At 41.0% G+C, this 23,403-nt stretch overlaps 2 protein-coding genes across 2 annotated transcripts; both read right to left on the bottom strand.

The window, feature by feature from the left end:
• Positions 1–375: 375 nt before the first annotated feature.
• Or2w1c (olfactory receptor family 2 subfamily W member 1C) lies at positions 376–2,191 on the bottom strand. The gene has a single exon (XM_008771778.4). The coding sequence runs from the start codon at positions 1,894–1,896 to the stop codon at positions 943–945; it is 954 nt and encodes a 317-aa protein (XP_008770000.1). The 5' UTR covers positions 1,897–2,191; the 3' UTR covers positions 376–942.
• Positions 2,192–20,305: 18,114 nt separating this feature from the next.
• On the bottom strand, positions 20,306–21,657 carry Zc3h15l1 (zinc finger CCCH-type containing 15 like 1). Its single transcript, XM_039096376.2, has one exon. It carries the CDS (start codon positions 21,655–21,657, stop codon positions 20,377–20,379), a length of 1,281 nt encoding a protein of 426 aa, XP_038952304.1. The 3' UTR covers positions 20,306–20,376.
• Between the last annotated feature and the right edge of the window lie 1,746 nt (positions 21,658–23,403).

A 23,403-nucleotide genomic window follows, 5' to 3' on the forward strand; every position in this document is an offset into this window, starting at 1 on the left:
GATGGCTGTGAGCCCCCATGTGGTTGCTGAGATTTTAACTCAGAACCCCTGGAAGAATGGTCAGTGCTCTTAACCACTGAACCATCTCTCCAGCCTGTGTTGTCCTTTAAATCACATTAATTTGTTGCAAATGATATTAGTGTAAAGTTTCATTGAGCAAAGATGGAAGAAGCCACTCATCGTGTGGGGTTTGTAGGGATGGCTGCCATTATCTGAGCCAAATATGAATACATCTTTGGACGATATCACAAAAGAGTAAATATAAAACATTATCTATAGGGCAAGGGATATAGTGAAAGTTGGTAGAGCATTTACCTAGCATGTATGAAGCCTTGTGTTCAATCCCCAACACCATACAGACTGGGTATGGTGACGTATGCCTGTAACATATACTGGGTGTGGTAGCGCACACCTGTAATTCTTTCACTTGGGAGCTTGAGACAAGAGGATTAAGAGATAATGGTCAATTTCAGCTGCTTGGCTCCATTAAAATCAATCTAAAAAACAGACAAATGAACACTTCATATTACTTGTATACTGTTATTTAAATGTACAAAATGCCATGTATATTTGTTTTGGTCAGTATCTTAGAATATTTTAGCATTGCCGTTGAAACTATACAAGGAAACAAAGCAGATTCCATGGGGGCTCCCAAAGAAATTAAAATGCATTCATGTTTACATGCTGAGTCCTTTCTATTCCCTGAAAATTGTTTGCACCATTTTAGCAAGCAGGTGATATGTATTCCCCAAGAATATGCTAGTAGTTAGAAACCTGAAAAATCTACTCAGTGTTCCCAATTGTTTATATCCGTACAAGGTCTGTATGTGAGAATTACTTTAGCTGTTGGTCTTTAAGACCCACTGATTACTTTCCTTATTCAAATCTGAACCGGAGAGCTTTCTTTGTTGCTTTCTTCTCTCTACTGCTTTTCCATGGATTCTAGTTTCTGCGTAATTCTGAAAATCTGTGGTAAAATCTCATGAGTTTTTTCAGTGCATCTTTCATGCCTCGGTTTCTTAGGGTGTAAATGAGGGGGTTGAGACTTGGAGTGATAATTGTGTAAAAGAGGGTGAGGAATTTGCCCTGGTCCTTAGAGGCCCTGTTACCAGGTTGTAGGTACAGGTAGATAATACTTCCATAGAATATGGAGACCACAGTGAGATGAGATCCACAGGTATTCATTGCTTTTTGTTGCCCTGCCTTTGACTTCATGTTGAGCACAGTTTTGGCTATGTAGCCATAGGAAATAAGAATAAGGATGAGAGGTGTAAGGACAATGACAATGCCTAGAGCAAAGACAGACATTTCAACTGTTGTGGTGTCTACACAAGCTATCCTGACCATGGCTGGCAGCTCACACAGGAAATGGTCCAGGAGGTTGTGTCCACATCGAGGCAAATTCACAGTGAGTGTGCATAATACTACAGAGTTGGCCAAACTAATACCCCAGACCATGACTATCATCTTGACACACAGACGTGGATTCATGATTACAAAGTAATGCAGGGGCTTACAAATAGCTGTGAAGCGATCATAGGACATGACAGCCAAGAGCAGACACTCAATGGAGCCCAGCCACATATACACGTAGAGCTGAACAATACAGCCCACAGAGCTGATGGTCTTTTCAGGTCCCCACAAGTTAACCAGCATCTGAGGGACAATGCTTGTTGTGAAACATAGATCCAGGAAAGATAAATTCCTGAGGAAAAAGTACATTGGTGTGTGGAGATGGGGATCCAGGAGGGATGCAAGAATGATAGCAGTGTTACCCACCAGTGTAACAATGTAAAAGAAGGTGACAACTCCAGAGAGGATCATTTCCAGGTGAGGGTGGTCAGAGAAGCCAAGCAGGATAAAAACATGCAAAGTACTATAGTTGCTTGGGTCCATAGTTTTTCAGTGTTTATAATCTGTAGTAAGAAGAGTGGGGAGGGAGGTAAAGGGAAAGCAGTGGGCAAGGTGACAGGAGAACAAGAAATATATTGTCAGTGTAGCCTATGGAAGTAACTGGTAAGTTTCAGAATTAGTAGGAAGGAAAGAAATTAGTTTAATAATGGAAAAATTAATGGATACAAAGTACCTATTACAGTCAACTTCTATTGTACCTGTTGAAAATTCTTTGACAGCAAGTGAGTTTAATTGTAGATGTTCTTTTTATCTCAGTGACCTTGAAGAGTTGCGTCTGATATCAGGATCTGGAATTTTTCAAGTGCATGGTACACTTAAATTTCACCCTTAAAAATAAACCTTTCATTAACATCTCATTTCTCAGAATAATTTACTTTGTGATAACAGAAAAAAGCAAGAAAACTGCTGAATTCAGTTTTCCATTAAAAATTTTAGGAATAATATAAACCCCCTATTTTTGGGGCTAAGAAATATCAAATGAACAAAAACTGTGCGAAACTTAGAGTAACTAAGGGCACACAAATTGGTATAAAAGTAATTTATCATCATGTAAAATGTGGGTTAAAATTCTCTAGCATTCTCCCTTAACTGGTAAACTCTTGGAAAGCAGACATGATCTGTGAGGTTCTTTTCTCTATTATTTATCTAACATTTATCTGTTATTTTTAACAGATAAAAGATACTCTCAGAGGAGTGGATGGAGAGGAAACTGGTTCCAATGCATTTTATGAGAGCAACATCTATTTTGAATAAAAAAAACCACAGGCTAAATGATTGAAAATCTTATGCAGTTGTATTTTTCCATTAAAATCTGGTCTTATATTTTGTTACATTACTTAAGGGGTTATGATAAGTAGTAAAAGAATGAAAAGATAATTTTATCTATACAAGGTTCCTGACATCCTACCTCTCCATTGCTGGGGTCCAGGGTTCTGAGAGCAGGACTGTTTCAGTGTTCCCGCTCCAGGGCTGAGCCTGTCTCTCCATCTCTGGGGTGGTGCCTCTGTGAGAAGGTTATCCTGATGCTGTTGCTTCAGTGACTCAAATCCAGGGCTGCAGCTGTCACAGGCTCTCCTTGATTCCTTTACCTTTAGAAGAAGATGAAAACATGTTTTGATTGTAGAGAGATGTGAAAACTCACCAGGAATCCAGAATAAACATGGAACAAAACCTTCCAGTACTGTCTGAAAGCCCAGAAAATCAGCCTTCAGTTGACTTCTCTGAGGTGCTGTGGAAAGGTGAGGCAATGGAACACTGGCACAATCACCTTGATATTTTACTAAGATAGTTTTAAGGGTGGAAAACATGCAGGGCATCAGGAAAGCTGAAGGACACAGGATTAAAGAATGTATCTGCAGAATTACCTTTTCTAGGCTATGAATGCATTACAAATAAAATGGGTTCTCTTCATGTACGTTTGGAAAACTAAGATTATGACAAAAATTACCTGTATAAAATGACCTTATCATGACAGCACACATTGATGACAGGAGTAAGTGCTTTGAGCAGATGAACTTAAACAAGGCATCTCATTTTCAATTTAATGTGCACTCTGTCTTTTAGGTCTCAGTAGTTGCCCCAGATACCCAGGGTTGGAACTGTTGGCTCTGAAAGAGAAGGTGTACGCTGCAAAGCCCCAGGAAGCAAGTCCAGAGTCATTATATTTGCATTTTGATTCAGTTGTCTTGGCAACCATGAGGTGTGACTAAATACATCAGTGCCCATTACTGTTAGTTTTGTTGTTGTCTCACAGGACACTTGTTTAAACCCAGGGTCCCGGACAAGTAAGCAGTCTAAAGATTTTTATGAGTTAGCTTGTAATCATCAGCTATATTATTTTCCTTGAACTGTAGTTTCATGGAGCTAGGAATTACTTTAATAAAATGACACAATTAATTATCAATGATCACATGTGAATGGCTTTTTGTCACTGAGCATGAAAACAACTTACACAGTTTTCTTCTGCATGGAAGGAGCCATTTTACAGTGTATTGCTTTGATGGATAAATTGTGGGCAGAGTTTTGGGCTTGAAGTCTTTGTGGTTCCCATGATCAGTTATATAAACTTGAGACAACTGCTTACTTCCCTGTGTATTATCTTAATATCTAGATTGTGAAAGGACATATCTTAAAGTTTTATTATAAAGATCAAGTAAGTTTGAGATATATAGCACTACACTAGTGCTTGGTGCACAATATTCATGCCAATAAAAGGGTTCAATGTGGATGTACTGCACAGTGGCTCATATTACCCCTATAGACCATGTATTTATTTCTGTTATGGGCAGTCATCTGGGACTACATAGATGTTCAGGGGCTATGCATAACCAACCCCACTCCTCACTGGCTGTAGCTCTCAGGAAAGCAGGCCCTAAACATTGCCCAGGCAGCACAGTGGACCTGGCTCTGGTGGCAGGAGTGTAAGTGTCCTAACCCTGAAAGCTTGAGTGCATATATGAGGATGGCTGACTCACCACATTTGCTGTGAGGTAACTGGGTGGTGGTGGTGCAGGCTGGTGGAGATGATCTCCTACCCCCTGTCTCTGCAGCATAGTGGAGCTGGCTCTGGTGTTGTAAATACAGGTGAGCAGGCCCCAAGGACATGAGAGCAGGAGTGCTGATGCTGTCCCCTACCAGCTGTCGCATTGGGTTAGCTATCTGGGGCAGTGCTGGAGAGCTGTCAAGGTGGTACAGATATAGGAGTGTTGGTGGTTGACCAACTCAGCTACTATGCAGGCCCAGAACAAGGACTTTGAGTTGGCCCAAACAAACATTTACCTCATCTATAAACTCTTGCAGCATGTGGAAGAGCCGGTCCTGATGACCCAAAGCCACAGGATCTTCATGACTCAGGGTAACAATTGGGTAACCTAGAGGAGTCTCCCTTCGTAAGGATCCAATGTTGATGGTGTAGTAGGAGCCAGAGATAGCAAACCAAACCAATGACTCATTGCAATGAACTTTTCTTTTTCTGTTTCAAAAAGCTTTATTTTTACTTGGTCCAAGATTTGGGAGAGGCTGTAGGGCGGTTACGAAGCTGCCTAGTGGCTTGAGAGGTTCATTCAAGTGGAGGTCCTGAGGTGGCTGGTGCAGAGTAGAGGATGGAGCCCCTTGGAAGGCACAGAGGCCTAACCATGCTTGAGAGTGATGTGCTCAAAGAGTTACTCGCCCAGAGATTCCTGGGGCATGCCTTTCTGCACTGGTTGTGGCCCTGCCAACCTATGGAGGTTTGTTAAGTGGTTGCCCATCTTTTTGATAAGCTCCACCTTCTTATCCAGGAAATGATTTTCCAAGAAGTCACAGAGCTGAGGGTCTGTGTGGGCAGAACCCAGGGTATGCAGATCCAAGAGGGCCTGGTTCAGGCTCTTCTCCAGGGCCTAGGCAGCTTCCATGGCCTCCAGGGTTTTATCCCATTCATCTTTTGATGGCTTCTGAACATCTTGGAAGAGTGTATATCCCTCCTCCCCCACCGTGGTCATTCTGCAACTTGAGGAGAAGCTCGGCACCCTCCTCGACCAATGTGTGGAAGAAGTGGCCTACACCCTTCAAAGCCACATCATCCTAATCAAAAAAGATCCCAGAGAGAGGTAGGTGTAGGAGACCCACAGGTGCAAATTGACTGGGCAGTTCACAGCAGCTTCCACTTTGGTGGAATAATTCTGATGAATCTTGAGAGGTCATGGCTGATTTGGATTATGGGGCTAATGGTGAAGATGGTGCTGTCCTGTCCTAGAAGCCGAAGGGAGCAAGGAGATGGTCCTGGAGACTGTGACTGGAGAGACTTGTAAGGCAGCTGGAAGCTAATAAAGTGGGAGTGCCCGGGTCTGTTCTGTCCAAACACTGTTGAAGCAAGACACAGATCCATGGGATCTCCAAGCTGCTGCTCTCACAATGAACATTTTCAAGTAAAGATGTATGTACACTGTGACACATTACAACTTTTACAGCAAGATGTTTTTATGCTTCCTTTTATTTTAATTTTCTTTTGTGGGGGAGGTTGAAAGGGCATAGGGTAGATACAAGCGATGGGGAGATGAGTGGGATTGGGGTGCATGCTGCCAAACTCGAAGAATCAATAAAATGTTTGAAAAATATGAAATCAGTTAGTGGTTCACTGTTGTCTATTTAGCCTCTCTATACATGGGCATTTGAACTGCTCATATTTCCTGTTGACCTGATGCACTCACCTATGTCCTCTTTTTTTTCCCATGACACAGTCTAAAGTCATTCTCTTTCTTTGCAAATGACTTAGTTCAAGTTGAATTTCATAATAGAAGTCCACCTGAGGAAATATTCTACTTCTGCTACAAGGACAGACAAATTGAACTCAAAATATCCTGCATGCCATTTCTATTTTCATGACATTGATTAGCACATTGATTCTCCCCCGCCCCCACCTTTCTCGGTATAACTCTACCCAGAGGTTCCATACTTTGGAGAAATTAGAGATAAGTCAATGTAGTTCTATATTTTGCCCCACCACTGGTGTGTGGAAAGGCCTTCTATGAGAGACTTAGACTGTGGATCTGTAGGTGAAGGCCTTCTGCATGATTCCCACAGTGGTTCTTTTTTTTCCTCCATCTTTATTAAATTGGGTATTTCTTATTTACATTTCAATTGTTATTCCCTTTCCCTGTTTCCAGGCAAACATCCCCCTAACCCGACCCTCCCCTTCTTTATGGGTGTTCCCATCCTGATCCTGCTCCCATTACCGCCGTCCCCCCAACAGTCCCATTCACTGGGGGATCAGTCTTGGCAGGACCAAGGGCTTCCACTAGTGCTCTTACTAGGCTATTCATTTCTACCTATTCGGTTGGAGCCCAGGGTCAGTCCATGAATAGTCTTTGGGTAGTGGCTTAGTCCCTGGAAACTCTGGTTGGTTGGCATTGTTGTTCATATGGGGTCTCAAGCCCCTTCAAGCTCTTTGAGTGTTTTCTCTGATTCCTTCAATGGGGGTCCCGTACTTAGTTCAGTGCTTTGCTGCTAATATTTGCCTATGTATTTGCTATATTCTGGCTGTGACTCTCAGGAGAGATCTACATCCAGTTCCTGTCAGCCTGCACTTCTTTGCTTCATCCATCTTATCTAGTTTGGTGGCTGTATATGTATGGGCCACATGTGGGGCAGGCTCTGAATGGGTGTTCCTTCTGCCTCTGTTCTAAACTTTGCCTCCCTTTTCCCTCCTAAGGGTATTCTTGTTCCCCTTTTAAAGAAGGAGTGAAGCATTCGTGTTTTGGTCATCCTTCTTGAGTTTCATGTGTTCTGTGCATCTAGGGTAATTCAAGCATTTGGGCTAATATCCACTTATCAATGAATGCATACCATGTGTGTTTTTCTGTGATTGGGTTACCTCACTCAGGATGATATTTTCCAGTTCCCTCCATTTGCCTATGAATTTCATAAAGTCATAAAGTCATTGTTTTTGATAGCTGAATAGTAATCCATTGTGTAGATGTACCACATTTTCTGTATCCATTCCTCTGTTGAAGGGCATCTGGGGTCTATCCAGCTTCTGGCTATTATAAGTAAGGCTGCCATGAACATAGTGGAGCATGTGTCTTTGTTATATGTTGGGGCATCTTTTGGGTATATGCCCAAGAGAGGTATAGCTGGATCCTCAGGCAGTTCAATGTCCAATTTTCTGGCTACCAACTGGAGGTGGGTACAATGGGGCTGATACCTGATATAGGGCAGAGGGAAGGAGCATCACCCAATCTCCATCAGTCCTAATGCTAATTTAGTTAAGGTCTCTTTTAATGTTCTATTCATTCTTTCTACCCACCATGAACTTTGGGGTCAGTATGCACAATGCAATTTCCAATCTGCTCTCAAAATTTTGCTACATTCTCACTTACCTTGGACACAAGTGCCGGTCCATTATCTGACCCTATTATATGAGAAAATACATACCTGGGTAAGATATCCTGCAGCAATTTCTTGGCTACTAACTTTGCAGTCTCAGCCTTGGTTGGGAATGCCTCTGTCCATCCAGAGAAAATGTCCACAAATACTAGCATTCAGAGAAAATGTCCACAAATACCAGCAGATACTTATAGCTGTACCTTCCTGGCTTGACCTCTGTAAAATCGATTTCCCAATAGGCTCCCAGTCTCTTACTTTGAAGTCAAGAACTTGAAAGTTTGGGATTGTTGGGAGTATTGGTCAAATTGGCAAACTTTACAGTTTATCACTATATCCTCAAGAACGTTCTGTATATCCCACTTCCGCTCACCTCCTTGACCTGACATTCCCCTACACTGGGGTATTGAGCCTTGACAGGACCAAGGGCCTCTCTTCTCATCGATGCCTAACAAAGCCATCTTCTGCTATATATGCAGCTGGAGCTATAGGTCCATCCCTGTGTACTCTTGGGACTGTGGTTTAGTCCCTGGAGATCTGGAGGGTCTGGTTGGTTGATATTGTTGTTCTTCTTATGGGGTTGCAAACTCCTTCAACTCCTTCAGGCCTTTCTCTAACTCCTCGATTGAGGACTCCATTCTCATTTAATAGTTGGTTGTAAGCATCCACTTCTGTATTTGTCAGGCTCTGGCAGAGCCTCTCAGGAGACAGCTGTATCAGGCTCCTGTCAGCATGAACTTTATGGCATCTGCAATATTGTCTAGGTTTGGTGTCTGTATATGGGATAGGTCCCCCAGGTAGGTTAGTCTCTGGATAGCCTTTCCTTTACTCTCTGATCCACCCTTTGTCTCCATATTTCCTCCTGTGAGTATTTATGTTCCTTCTTCTAAGAATGTCTGAAGCATCCACACTTTGGTCGTCCATCTTCTTGAGCTTCATGTGGTTTGTGAATTGTATCTTGGGTATACTGAACATTTGGGTTAATATTTGCTTATCAAAGAGGGCATACCATGTGTTTGTTTGTTTGTTTGATTTTGGTGATTGGGTTACCTCACTCAGGAAGATATTTTCTAGTTCCATCCATTTGCCTATGAGTTTCGTGAAGTCATTGTTTTTAATAGCTGAGTAGTATTCCATTGTGAAGATGTACCACATTTTCTGTATCCATTTCTCTGTTGAAGGGCGTCTGGATTTTTTCCAGCTTCTGGATATTATAAATAAGGCTGCTATGAACATAATGGAGTATGTGTTCTTGTTATATGTCAGAGCACCTTTTGGGTATATGGGCAGAAGTAGTATAGCTGCGTCCTCAGGTAGTACTATGTCCAATTTTCTGAGGAACCACCAGACTGATTTTCAGAGTGGTTGTACCAGTTTGTAATCCCACCAACAATGGAAAGGTGTTTCTTCTCCACATCCTTGCCAGCATCTGTTGTCACCTGAGTTTTTGATCCTAGCCATTCTGACTGGTATGAGGTGGAATCTCAGAGTTATTTTGATTTGCATTTCCCTGATGACTAAGGATGATGAACATTTCTTTAGGTGCTTCATGGCCATTTGATATTCCTCAATTTAGAATTTTTTGTTTAGTTCTGTACCCCATTTTTAATAGGATTATTTGATTCTCTGGAGTCTAACTTCTTGAGTTCTTTGTATATATTTGATATCAGCCCTCTATCAGATGTAGGATTGTTTAAGATCTTCCCCAAATCTGTTGGTTACTGTTTTGTCTAATGATGCCCACATATACGTGGAAATTGAATAATGCTCTACTCAATGATAACCTGGTCAAGGAAGAAATAAAGAAAGAAATTAAAGACTTTTTAGAATTTAATGAAAATGAAGGTACAACATACCCAAACTCATGGGACACAATGAAAGCTGTGCTAAGAGGAAAACTCATAGCTCTGAGTGCCTGTAGAAAGAACAGGAGAGAGCATATGTCAGCAGCTTGACAGCACACCTAAAAGCTCTAGAACAAAAAGTAGCAAATATACCCAGGAGGAGTAGAAGGCAGGAAATAATCAAACTCAGAGCTGAAATCAACCAAGTAGGAAAAAAAAAGGACCATAGAAAGAATCGACAGAACCAAAAATTGGTTCTTTGAGAAAATCAAGAAGATAGATAAACCTTTAGCCAGACTAATGAGAGGACACAGAGAATGAGTCCAAATTAACAAAATCAGAAATGAAAAGGGAGACATAACTACAGATTCAGAGGAAATTCAAAAAATCATCTTACTATAAAAGCCTATGTTCAACAAAACTTGAAAATCTGCAGGAAATGGAAAATTTCCTAGACAGATACGAGGTACAGAAGTTAAATCATGAACAGATAAACCAGTTAAACAACCCCATAACTCCTCAGGAAATAGAAGCAGTCATTAAAGGTCTCCCAACCAAAAAGAGCCCAGGTCCAGACGGGTTTAGTGCAGAATTCTATCAGACCTTCATAGAAGTCCTCATACCAATACTATCCAAACTATTCCACAGAATTGAAACAGATGGAACACTACCGAATTCCTTCTATGAAGCCACAATTACTCTTATACCTAAACCACACCAAGACCCAACAAAGAAAGAAAACTTCAGACCAATTTCCCTTATGAATATCGATGCAAAAATACTCAATAAAATTCTGGCAAACCGAATCTAAGAGCACATCAAAACAATCATCCACCATGACCAAGTAGGCTTCATCCCAGGCATGCAGGGATGGTTTAATATACGGAAAACCATCAACGTGATCCATTATATAAACAAAGTGAAAGAACAAAACCACATGATCATTTCATTAGATGCTGAGAAAGCATTTGAAAAAATTCAACACCCCTTCATGATAAAAGTCCTGGAAAGAATAGGAATTCAAGGCCCATACTTAAACATAGTAAAAGCCATATACAGCAAACCAGTTGCTAACATTAAACTAAATGGAGAGAAACTTGAAGCAATCCCACTAAAATCAGGGACTAGACAAGGCTGCCCTCTCTCTCCCTACTCATTCAATATAGTTCTTGAAGTTCTAGCCAGAGCAATCAGACAAGAGGAGGTCAAGGGGATACAGATCGGAAAAGAAGAAGTCAAAATATCACTATTTGCAGATGATATGATAGTATATTTAAGTGATCCCAAAAGTTCCACCAGAGAACTACTAAAGCTGATAAACAACTTCAGCAAAGTGCCTGGGTATAAAATTAACTCAAATAAATCAGTAGCCTTCCTCTACACAAAAGAGAAACAAGCCAAGAAAGAAATTAGGGAAATGACACCCTTCATAATAGACCCAAATAATATAAAGTACCTCGGTGTGACTTTAACCAAGCAAGTAAAAGATCTGTACAATAAGAACTTCAAGACTCTTCAGAGAAAAGACTCTGAAGAAAGAAATTGAAGAAGACCTCAGAAGATGGAGAGATCTCCCATGCTCATGGATTGGCAGGATTAATATAGTAAAAATGGCCATTCTACCAAAAGCAATCTACAGATTCAATGCAATCCCCATCAAAATACCAATCCAATTCTTCAAAGAGTTAGACAGAACAATTTGCAAATTCATCTGGAATAACAAAAAACCCAAGATAGCTAAAACTATCCTCAACAATAAAAGGACTTCAGGGGGAATCACTATCCCTGAACTCAAGCATTATTACAGAGCAATAGTGATAAAAACTGCATGGTATTGGTACAGAGACAGGCAGATAGACCAACGGAATAGAATTGAAGACCCAGAAATGAACCCACACACCTATGGTCACTTGATTTTTGACAAAGGAGCCAAAACCATCCAATGGAAAAAAGATAGCATTTTCAGCAAATGGTGCTGGTTCAACTGGAGGGCAACATGTAGAAGAATGCAGATCGATCCATGCTTATCACCCTGTACAAAGCTTAAGTCGAAGTGGATCAAGGACCTCCACATCAAACCAGACACACTCAAACTAATAGAAGAAAAACTAGGGAAGCATCTGGAACACATGGGCACTGGAAAAAATTTCCTGAACAAAACACCAATGGCTTATGCTCTAAGATCAAGAATTGACAAATGGGATCTCATAAAACTGCAAAGCTTCTGTAAGGCAAAGGACACTGTGGTTAGGACAAAACGGCAACCAACAGATTGGGAAAAGATCTTTACCAACCCTACAACAGATAGAGGCCTTATATCCAAAATATACAAAGAACTCAAGAAGTTAGATCGCAGGGAAACAAATAACCCTATTAAAAAATGGGGTTCAGAGCTAAACAAAGAATTCACAGCTGAGGAATACCGAATGGCTGAGAAACACCTAAAGAAATGTTCAACATCTTTAGTCATAAGGGAAATGCAAATCAAAACAACCCTGAGATTTCACCTCACACCAGTGCGATTGGCTAAGATCAAAAACTCAGGTGACAGCAGATGCTGGCGAGGTTGTGGAGAAAGAGGAACACTCCTCCATTGTTGGTGGGATTGCAGACTGGTAAAACCATTCTGGAAATCAGTCTGGAGGTTCCTCAGAAAATTGGACATTGAACTGCCTGAGGATCCAGCTATACCTCTCTTGGGCATATACCCAAAAGATGCCTCAACATATAAAAGAGACACGTGCTCCACTATGTTCATCGCAGCCTTATTTATAATAGCCAGAAAATGGAAAGAACCCAGATGCCCTTCAACAGAGGAATGGATACAGAAAATGTGGTACATCTACACAATGGAATACTACTCAGCTATCAAAAACAACGAGTTTATGAAATTCGTAGGCAAATGGTTGGAACTGGAAAATATCATCCTGAGTGAACTAACCCAATCACAGAAAGACATACATGGTATGCACTCATTGATAAGTGGCTATTAGCCCAAATGCTTGAATTACCCTAGATCCCTAGAACAAGCGAAACTCAAGACGGATGATCAAAATGTGAATGCTTCACTCCTTCTTTAAATGAGGAAAAAGAATACCCTTGGCAGGGAAGGGAGAGGCAAAGATTAAAACAGAGACTGAACGAACACCCATTCAGAGCCTGCCCCACATTTGGCCCATACATATACAGCCACCCAATTGGACTAGATGGATGAAGCAAAGAAGTGCAGACCGACAGGAGCCGGATGTAGATCGCTCCTGAGAGACACAGCCAGAATACAGCAAATATAGAGGCGAATGCCAGCAGCAAACCACTGAACTGAGAATAGGTCCCCTATTGAAGGAATCAGAGAAAGAACTGGAAGAGCTTGAAGGGGCTCGAGACCCCAAAAGTACAACAATGCCAAGCAACCAGAGCTTCCAGGGACTAAGCCACTACCTAAAGACTATACATGGACTGACCCTGGACTCTGACCCCATAGGTAGCAATGAATATCCTAGTAAGAGCACCAGTGGAAGGGGAAGCCCTGGGTCCTGCTAAGACTGAACCCCCAGTGAACTAGTCTATGGGGGGAGGGCGGCAATGGGGGGAGGGTTGGGAGGGGAACACCCATAAGGAAGGGGAGGGGGGAGGGGGATGTTTGCCCGGAAACCGGGAAAGGGAATAACACTCGAAATGTATATAAGAAATACTCAAGTTAATAAAAAAATAAAAAAAAAAAATAAAAACCATTATCGAGTTGCCAATAAAATGCCTTATTTTATAAAAAAAAAAAAAAAACTGCATGGTATTGGTACAGAGACAGGCAGATAGACCAATGGAATAGAATTGAAGACCCAGAAATGAACCCACACACCTATGGTCACTTGATTTTTGACAAAGGAGCCAAAACCATCAAATGGAAAAAAGATAGCATTTTCAGCAAATGGTGCTGGTTCACCTGCAGGTCAACATGTAGAAGAATGCAGATCGATCCATGCTTATCACCCTGTACAAAGCTTAAGTCCAAGTGGATCAAGGACCTCCACATCAAACCAGATACACTCAAACTAATAGAAGAAAAACTAGGGCAGCATCTCTAACACATGGGCACTGGAAAAAATTTCCTGAACAAAACACCAATGGCTTATGCTCTAAGATCAAGAATCGACAAGTGGGATCTCATAAAACTGCAAAGCTTCTGTAAGGCAAAGGACACTGTGGTTAGGACAAAACGGCAACCAACAGATTGGGAAAAGATCTTTACCAATCCTACAACAGATAGAGGCCTTATATCCAAAATATACAAAGAACTCAAGAAGTTAGACCGCAGGGAGACAAATAACCCTATTAAAAATGGGGTTCAGAGCTAAACAAAGAATTCACTGCTGAGGAATGCCGAATGGCTGAGAAACACCTAAAGAAATGTTCAACAATTCATAAGGGAAATGCAAATCAAAACAACCCTGAGATTTCACCTCACACTAGTGAGAATGGCTACGATCAAAAACTCAGGTGACAGCAGATGCTGGAGAGGATGTGGAGAAAGAGGAACACTCCTCCATTGTTGTTGGGGTTGCAGACTGGTACAACCATCCTGGAAATCAGTCTGGAGGTTCCTTAGAAAATTGGACATTGAACTGCCTGAGGATCCAGCTATACCTCTCTTGGGCATATACCCAAAAGATGCCCCAACATAGAAAAAAGACACGTGCTCCACTATGTTCATCGCAGCCTTATTTATAATAGCCAGAAGCTGGAAAGAACCCAGATGCCCTTCAACAGAGGAATGGATACAGAAAATGTGGTACATCTACACAATGGAATATTACTCAGCTCTCAAAAACAATGACTTTATGAAATTCGTAGGCAAATGGTTGGAACTGGAAAATATCATCCTGAGTGAGGTAACCCAATCACAGAAAAACACACATGGTATGCACTCATTGATAAGTGGCTATTAGCCCAAATGCTTGAATTACCCTAGATGCCTAGAACAAATGAAACTCAAGACGGATGATCAAAATGTGAATGCTTCACTCCTTCTTTAAAAGGGGAACAAGAATACCCTTGGCAGGGAATAGAGAGGCAAAGATTAAAACAGAGACTGAAGGAACACCCATTCAGAGCCTGCCCCACATGTGGCCCATACATATACAGCCACCCAATTAGACAAGATGGATGAAGCAAAGAAGTGCAGGCCGACAGGAGCTGGATGTGGATCTCTCCTGAGAGACACAGCCAGAATACAGCAAGTACAGAGGCGAATGCCAGTAGCAAACCACTGAACTGAGAACAGGACCCCTGTTGAAGGAATCAGAGAAAGAACTGGAAGAGCTTGAAGGAGCTCGAGACCCCTTATGAACAACAATGCCAAGCAACCAGAGCTTCCAGGGACTAAGCCACTACCTCAAGACTATACATGGACTGACCCTGGACTCTGACCTCATAGGTAGAAATGAATATCCTAGTAAGAGCACCAGTTAAGGGGAAGCCCTGGGTCCTGCTAAGACTGAACCCCCAGTGAACTAGACTGTTGGGGGGAGGGCGGCAATGGGGGGAGGATGGGGAGGGGAACACCCGTAAGGAAGGGGAGGGGGGAGGGGGATGTTTGCCCGGAAACCGGGAAAGGGCATAACACTCGGAATGTATATAAGAAATACTCAAGTTAATTAAAAAAAAAAAAGAATAGATCAATTTGCATTCTTCTACATCCTGACTGCCAATTGAATCAGCACCATTTGTTGAAAATGCTATCCTTTTTCCACTGAGTTTTTGATCTTAGTCATTCTGATTGGTATGAGGTGGAATCTCAGAGTTGTTTGATTTGCATTTCCCTGATGACTAAGGATGATGATCATTTCTTTAGGTGCTTCATGGCCATTTGATATTCCTCAGTTGAGAATTCTTTGTCAAAGGTCAAGTCACCATAGATGTATGGCTTCATTTTTGGGTGTTCGATTCTATTCCATTGATCTATCTGCCTGTCTCTGTACCAATTCCATACAGTTTTCTATCACTATTGCTCTGTAATATAGCTGGATGTTAGGGATGGTGATTTCCCCCAGAAGATCTTTTATTGTTGAGCATAATTTTCCATATCCTAGGTTTTTTTTGTTATTCAAATTGAATTTGCAAATGGATTTCTAACTCTGTGAAGAATTGAGTTGGAATTTTGTTGGAGATTGTATTGAATCTGTAGATTGCTTTTGGCAATATGGACAGTTTACTATGTTAATCCTGCCAATCCATGAGCAGCGGAGATCATTTCATCTTCTGAGATCTTCAATTTCTTTCTTCAGAGACTTGAAGTTCTTGTCATAGAGATATTTCACTTGCTTAGTTAGAGTCACACCAAGGTATTTTATATTATTTGTGACTATTGTGAAGGGTGTCATTTCCCTAATTTCTTTCTCAGTCTGTTTATCCTTTAAGTAGAGGAAAGCTACCGATTTGAGTTAATTTTATATGCAGTCACTTTGTTGGACTTGTTTGTCATTTTTAGGAGTTCTCTGGCGGAATTTTAGGGGTCACTTAAGTAAACTATCCTATCATCTGTAAATAGTGATATTTTTACTTCTTGATTTCCAGTTTGCATTCCTTTGACCTATTATTGCTCTGGCTAGGTCTTCAAGTACTATATTGACTAGGTAGGGAGTAGTGGGCCCCCTTGTCTAGTCCATGATTTTAGTGGAATTGCTTCAAGTTTCTCTCCATTTATTTTTTTTCTTTTTTTTTTAATTTGGCAACTTTATTTTGAATTTTTTTTTTATTAACTTGAGTATTTCTTATATACATTTCGAGTGTTATTCCCTTTCCCGGTTTCCGGGCAAACATCCCCCTCCCCCCTCCCCTTCCTTATGGGTGTTCCCCTCCCAACCCTCCCCCCATTGCCGCCCTCCCCCCATAGACTAGTTCACTGGGGGTTCAGTCTTAGCAGGACCCAGGGCTTCCCCTTCCACTGGTGCTCTTACTAGGATATTCATTGCTACCTATGGGGTCAGAGTCCAGGGTCAGTCCATGTATAGTCTTTAGGTAGTGGCTTAGTCCCTGGAAGCTCTGGTTGCTTGGCATTGTTGTACTTTTGGGGTCTCGAGCCCCTTCAAGCTCTTCCAGTTCTTTCTCTGATTCCTTCAATAGGGGACCTATTCTCAGTTCAGTGGTTTGCTGCTGGCATTCGCCTCTGTATTTGCTGTATTCTGGCTGTGTCTCTCAGGAGCGATCTACATCCGGCTCCTGTCGGTCTGCACTCCTTTGCTTCATCCATCTTGTCTAATTGGGTGGCTGTATATGTATGGGCCACATGTGGGGCAGGCTCTGAATGGGTGTTCCTTCAGTCTCTGTTTTAATCTTTGCCTCTCCCTTCCCTGCCAAGGGTATTCTTTTTCCTCATTTAAAGAAGGAGTGAAGCATTCACATTTTGATCATCCTATTTTGATGTTGTCTACTGGTTTGCTGTATACTGCTTTTACTATGTTTAGGTATGGGCCTTGAATTCCTGATCTTTCCAAGACTTTTATCATAAAGGGGTGTGGCATTCTGTCAAATGCTTTCTCAGCATCTAATGAAATGATCATGTGTTTTTGTTCTTTGAATTTGTTTATATAGTGGATTACATTGGAGGACTTCCATATATTGAACCATCTCTGAATCCCTGGGATGAAGTCTACTTGATCATGATGATTGATTGTTTTGATGTGTTCTTGGATTCATTATGCAAGAATCCTTTTTTTTTTCATCTTTATTAACTTGAGTATTTCTTATTTACATTTCGATTGTTATTCCCCTTCTGGGCCAACATCCCCCTAACCCCTCCCCCTCCCCTTCTATATGGGTGTTCCCCTCCCCATCCTCCCTCAATTACCGCCATCCCCACAACAATCACATTCACTGGGGGTTCAGTCTTGGCAGGACGAAGGGCTTCCCCTTCCACTGGTGCTCTTACTAGGATATTCATTGCTACCTATGAGGTTGGAGCCCAGGGTTAGTTCATGTATAATCTTTGGGTAGTGGTTTAGTCCCTGGAAGCTCTGGTTGGTTGGCATTGTTGTTCATATGGGGTCTTGAACCCCTTCAAGCTCCTCCAGTCCTTTCTCTGATTCCTTCAATGGGGGTCCCATTCTCAGTTCAGTGGTTTGCTGCTGGCATTTGCCTATGTATTTGCTGTATTCTGGCTGTGTCTCTCAGGAGAGATCAACATCCCGCTCCTGTCGGCCTGTACTTCTTTGCTTCATCCATCTTATCTAATTGGGTGGCTGTATATGTGTGGGCCACATGTGGGGCAGGCTCTGAATGGGTGTTCCTTCAGTCTCTGTTCTAAACTTTGCCTCCCTATTCCCTTCCAAGGGTAGTCTTGTTCCCCTTTTAAAGAAGGAGTGAAGCATTCATTTTGCAAGAATCTTATTCAGCATTTTTGCATTGATATTCATAACAGAAATTGGTCTGAAGTTCTCTTTCTTTGCTGGGTCTTTGTGTAGTTTGGATATAAGTGTAATCATAGCTTCATAGAACAAATTGGGTAGTGCTTTTTTTGTTTCTATTTTGTGGAATAGTTTTGAGAATATTGGTATTAGATCTTCTATGGATTCTGATAGAATTCAGCACTAAACCCATCCGGTTCTGGCCTTTTTTTTTTTTTGTCAGACTTTTAATGACTGCTTCTATTTCTTTAGGGGATATATGATCTTGATTTAACTTTGGTACCTGATATCTGTCTAGTAAATTGTCAATTTCATCCAGATTTTCCAGTTTTGTTTAGTATAGGCTTTTTAGTAGGATCTTTTGATTTTTTTGAATTTCCTCAGAGTCTGTCATTATGTCTCCCTTTTCATTTCTTTCATTTTGTTAATTTGGATAATCTCTTTGTTCCCTGTGGTTAGTCTGGCTAAGGGTTTATCTATTTTGTAGAGTTTTCAAAGAACCATCTCCTGATTTTCTTGATCCTTTGTATAGTTCTTTTTGTTTCTACTTGGTTGTTTTCAGCCCTGAATTTGATTATTTCCTGCTCTCTACTCCTCTTGGGTATATTTGTTTGCTTTTTTGTGTTCAGCTTTCAGGTGTGCTGTCAAACTGCTAGTGTATGCTCTCTCCACTTTCTTTTTACAGGCACTCAGAGCTATGAATTTCCTTCTTAGCTCTGCTTTCATTGTGTAACATAAATTTGGGTATGTTGTGCCTTCATTTTCATTAAGTTCTAAAAAGTCTTTAATTTCTTTATCACTGAGTAGAGCCTTGTCCATCTTCCATGTGTATGTGGGTTTTCTGTCATTTTTGTTGTTGTTGAAGACCAGCCTTATTTCGGAGTGATCTGATAGAATGAATGGAATTAATTCAATTTTCTTGTATCTGTTGAGGCCTGTTCTGTGACAGATTATATGGTCAATTTTGGAGAAGGTACCATGAGGGACTGAGAAGAAGGGGTATTCTTTTGTTTTATGATAAAATGTTCTATAGATAATTCCATTTAGTTCATAACTTCTGTTACTTTTACTGTTTCTGCTGTGTTTACTGCATTTCTATCATCTGTCCAGTTATGAGTGGGGTGTTGAAGTCTCTCACTATTATCATGTGAGGTGCAATGTGTACTTTGATATTTAGTAAAACTTCTTTTATGAATGCGAGTGCCCTTACATTTGGGGCATAGATATTCAGAATTGAGAGTTCATCTTGGTGGATTTTTCTTTGACAAGTATGAAGTGTCCTGCTTTATCTTTTTTGATAACTTTTGGTTGTAAGTCAGTTTTATTCAATATTAGAATGGTTACTCCAGTTTGTTTTTTGCTACCATTTGCTTGAAAAATTTTTTCCCAGTCTTTTCCTGTGAGTATGTGTATATCTTTGTTACTGAGGTATGTTTCCTGTATGCAGCAAAACACTGAGTCCTGTTTATATATCTATAAGGATTACTTTCTTGCTTTTTCTATGGCATAGTTACCCTTCTTGTTTTGGAGTTTTCCATTACCCTTTGTAGGGCTGGATTTGTGGAAACACATTGTTAAATTTGTTTTTTGTCATGGAATATCTTGGTTTCCCATCTATGTTAATTGAGAATTTTGCTGGATATAGTAGCCTGGGCTGGCATTTGTGTTCTCTTAGGGTCTGTTTGAGCCTTGGGATCTTCTTTCATAGTCTCTGTTGAGAAGTCTGGTGTATTTCTGATAGGTCTGCCTTTATACATTACATGACTTTTTTCCCTTATTGATTTTTTTTGGATGTATGATGGTTTTTATTTACAACTTTATTGGCAAAAAGGGGAGAACTTCAAACAGGGCACTGTAGCTGAACCTGTTGGATTGAACAAGTCCCATTCCATTCTCATGTCCATGTACAATACTGAATCTGCATATGCAGTTTCATTTATCAAGTACAGTACTCACCCTTCAGGCAGTCTCTAAAACATAAAGACAAAGGAAAGGAAGCCACTCATTAAAAACTGCATCAAACACAAGTATTTTAAGTGTGAATTTGTTGTTCCTGGAAATTACATGTCCAATGAAAACAAAAGCTGGAAAAGCAGTGACACTTCCTATATGAGTGGACAGTTACAACAACAATCATCTTCTGTAATGACCATTTTTAATTTATCATCAACTACTCTGAACTTACTATAAGATGTAGTCAAAGTCAGAAGAGAAGATGCAGGGATAGTATTTCTTTTGGAGGACAGAGTCCCTCCAGAATCATCATGAGGAAATAAACATCCTGTTGATTCTGGGTGGCAAAACAATTAATCTCAGTTCAGGTTGATCGTATTGAGCTGACCTAATTTTCTTCCTTGTCATCATTCTTCTAAATCAAGTGTGTTTAATTCTTCTTCTAGTTCATCCAGATCTTCACCAGTGAACAGGTTTTCATCAACAGGAACAGCATCGATGGACCCATTTTCCTGTTCTTCCCCTCCGCTGTCCTTGTCCAAATCACTTCTTTCACCATTTTCAGCCAGACCTCCAGAAGCTTCACTTAATTTGTTCTCGTCTTTGTCGGATGCATATGTGCTGAATCTTTCAAGACTGGCCATAGTGATCCCTGTCTCTTCTACATCTCTTGGGATGTACAGGCTTAGATCTATGTCATTTACACCCATAGAGTCATCAACCTCATCACCTTCTGTTCTCTGAATATAACGGGTATCGTCTGCTTCCACGTCGTCATCATTGACCAGCTCAGGATGAAACTCAAATACCTCTCGACCACTGGTTACCAGTGCTTTCCCTGCTTTGAAGTAATCTTTCTGCCTCTCCATATCTTGTTCAAGTTTATCAATCTTTTCTTGTCTTTTCCGTTTCTTCCATGCAAGAAAAGATTCTAGAGTGATTTTGGTAACATTTGGAACTGGGGCAGACCGCTCTCTTTCAATTAGATCGTCTAATGAGATTTCGTTTTCTTTTTCTTCTTTCTTTTTGTCTTTCTTTAGCACAAACCCAGGAGGAAGTGCATGGCGATACATGGAATTGTCCTCACCTCCAAGACACACCCAAAACCATCTATACTTGTTATTTTCAATAGCTTCAAGAAAATGTCTACACACTATTTGAGTTTTTGATTTTTTCTTTTCTGCCTCACCGTGCCTCTTGTTTACTACTTCTTCCAGCCTTTTCTCATTCCAATTATCCGCAGTATCCTTTTCAAGTTCTTCATCTCTTGCATCAATGTAAACACTTTGTTTTTCACATTTTCTCTCCAAAGTGAGGTCATGAAAGAACTTACATTTATCTCCTTTAGTACACTGTCCCTGTTTGAAGAATGCGCATACCACAGACTTGGGGTTTGCACCTTTACTTATTTTTTGTGCAGTAACTACCTGTTTGAACAACTCATTTAGTTCTTGTAGTTCTTTCTTCTTGTCATCTTTCTTCAATTTCTTTTCAGCTTCATTTTGTGCTACCTGACGTGGATTCTGTTGTCCAAATGTCACTTGATGAATGACAGCCTTAATAAATTTCTGTTGCTTCGCTACCTTCTTATTCTTTAGTTCAAAATTTTTTTCCTTAATGATCTTCTCCTTCTTTTTCTGCTCTGCCTTCTTGCTGCCCCTGGCCTGAGCCTGTTTCTTGGGGGGCATCACGGAGGTGGGGGCACCGAGCCATCTGCGACACAGATGGCCTACCGTCGGGGACCCCTTACTGCTCTTAGTATTCTTTCTTTGTTTTGTGCATTTGGTGTTTTGATTATCATGTGACAGGAGGAGTTTCTTTTCTTGTTCAGTCTATTTGGAATTCTGTAGGCTTCTTATATGTTCATGGGCATCTCTTTCTTTTAGGTTAGGGAAGTTTTCTTCTTTAATTTTGTTGAAGACAGTTTCTGGCCCTTTAAGTTGGGAATATTCACTCTCTTCTCTACCTATTATCCTTAGGTTTGATCTTCTCATTGTGTCCTGGATTTCCTAGATATTGTTGCTTAGGAGCTTTTTGCATTTTGCATTTTCTTTGATTATTGTGTCAATGTTTTCTATGGTATCTTCTGCCCCTGAGATTCTCTCTTCTATTTCTTGTATTCTCTTGGTGATATTTGTGTCTATGACTCCTGATCTCTTTCCTAGCCTTTCCATCTCCAGGGCTGTCTCCCTTTGTGATTTCTTTATTGTTTTTATTTCCATTTTTAGATCCTGGATGTTTTTTGTCAATTCCTTCTCCTATTTGGTTGCTTTCCCTGTATTGTTTAAGGGACTTTTATGTTTCCTCTTTAAGGGATTCTACCTGTTTACTTGTGTTCTCCTGTTTTTCTTTAAGGGAGTTATTTACATCCTTCTTAAAGTCCTCTATCATCATCATGAGATGTGATTTTAAATCTGAATCTTGTTTTTCTGGTGTGATTTGGTATCCAGGACTTGCTGAGGTAGAAGAACTGGTTTCTGATGATGCTAAGTAGTAGTCTTGGTTTCTGTTGTTTATGTTCTTGTACTTGCCTTTTGCCATCTGGTTATCCCTAGTGCTATCTGCCTTTGCTGTCTTTGAGTGGAGTCTTATCCTTCCTGTGAACTTGGTTGTGTCAGAACTCCTCAGAGTCCAGCTGTCTCTGTAATCTTGTGATCCTGAGATCCTAGATGTGTCAGAGTTCCTGGTAGTCAAGTTGTCTCTACGATCCTGAAATCCTGTTGTGTCAGAGCTCCTGGGAGTCAAGCTTTCTCTGGGTGTTGTAGGGGTGGGTGGGGAGCCAGAGCCCTGTGTTTTCTCTGGGCACTGGTGCAAGCTGGAAGAATCCGGTGTCTCTGGTGGTGTTTTTCTTTCCCTGGTTCTTGTGGGGGTCCCAGTTACACTGGGTGTTGGGAAAGATGTTGTGGCCTTAACTGTGATCTTGAGTGTGTCAGAGTTCCAGTGCTCCTGGGTGTGTCCGACCTCCTGGGAGTCAAGCTTCCTCTGTGATTCTATGAACCTGTGATCCTGTGTTCCCCTAGGCATTTCAGAGCACCTGGGGGTTGGACTCCATCTGGGTGTTGTGGGACTGGTGGCTGAGCCAGTGACCAAGGTCTGCTCACGCCACAGGTTCAGACTGGAATGACTACATTTCAATTTTTTTCCTTTAAAAGGAGTGAGTTGTGTACAGGGGGGTTTAAATGTTTTATAGACAAGAAAAACAAACTGCGCTAGAACCAACTTATTCATCATCAACTTCATCTCTGTCTTCCTATTCTTCCTCCTTTTCCTCCTTTTCTTCCTCCTCATCTTCCTCTTTCTTCTTTTTTTTGCTCTTTTCAGCCCTGACCTCCCCTTTTTCACTGCATCAGGTTTCCTGTTAGCTCTGTAGGCAGCAATAGCTTTCTCATACTTCTCCTCCAGCTTGAGAATAGGGCTACTTGCTGTCCATGGCA

This window comes from Rattus norvegicus, chromosome 17, assembly GCF_036323735.1.
Source record: "Rattus norvegicus strain BN/NHsdMcwi chromosome 17, GRCr8, whole genome shotgun sequence".
Taxonomy (NCBI): domain Eukaryota; kingdom Metazoa; phylum Chordata; class Mammalia; order Rodentia; family Muridae; genus Rattus; species Rattus norvegicus.

What these genes read in the sequence shown, in the direction of transcription:
- Or2w1c (XM_008771778.4), bottom strand. Translation starts at nt 1,896, where the DNA reads ATGGACCCAAGCAACTATAGTACTTTGCATGTTTTTATCCTGCTTGGC.
- Zc3h15l1 (XM_039096376.2), bottom strand. Translation starts at nt 21,657, where the DNA reads ATGCCCCCCAAGAAACAGGCTCAGGCCAGGGGCAGCAAGAAGGCAGAG.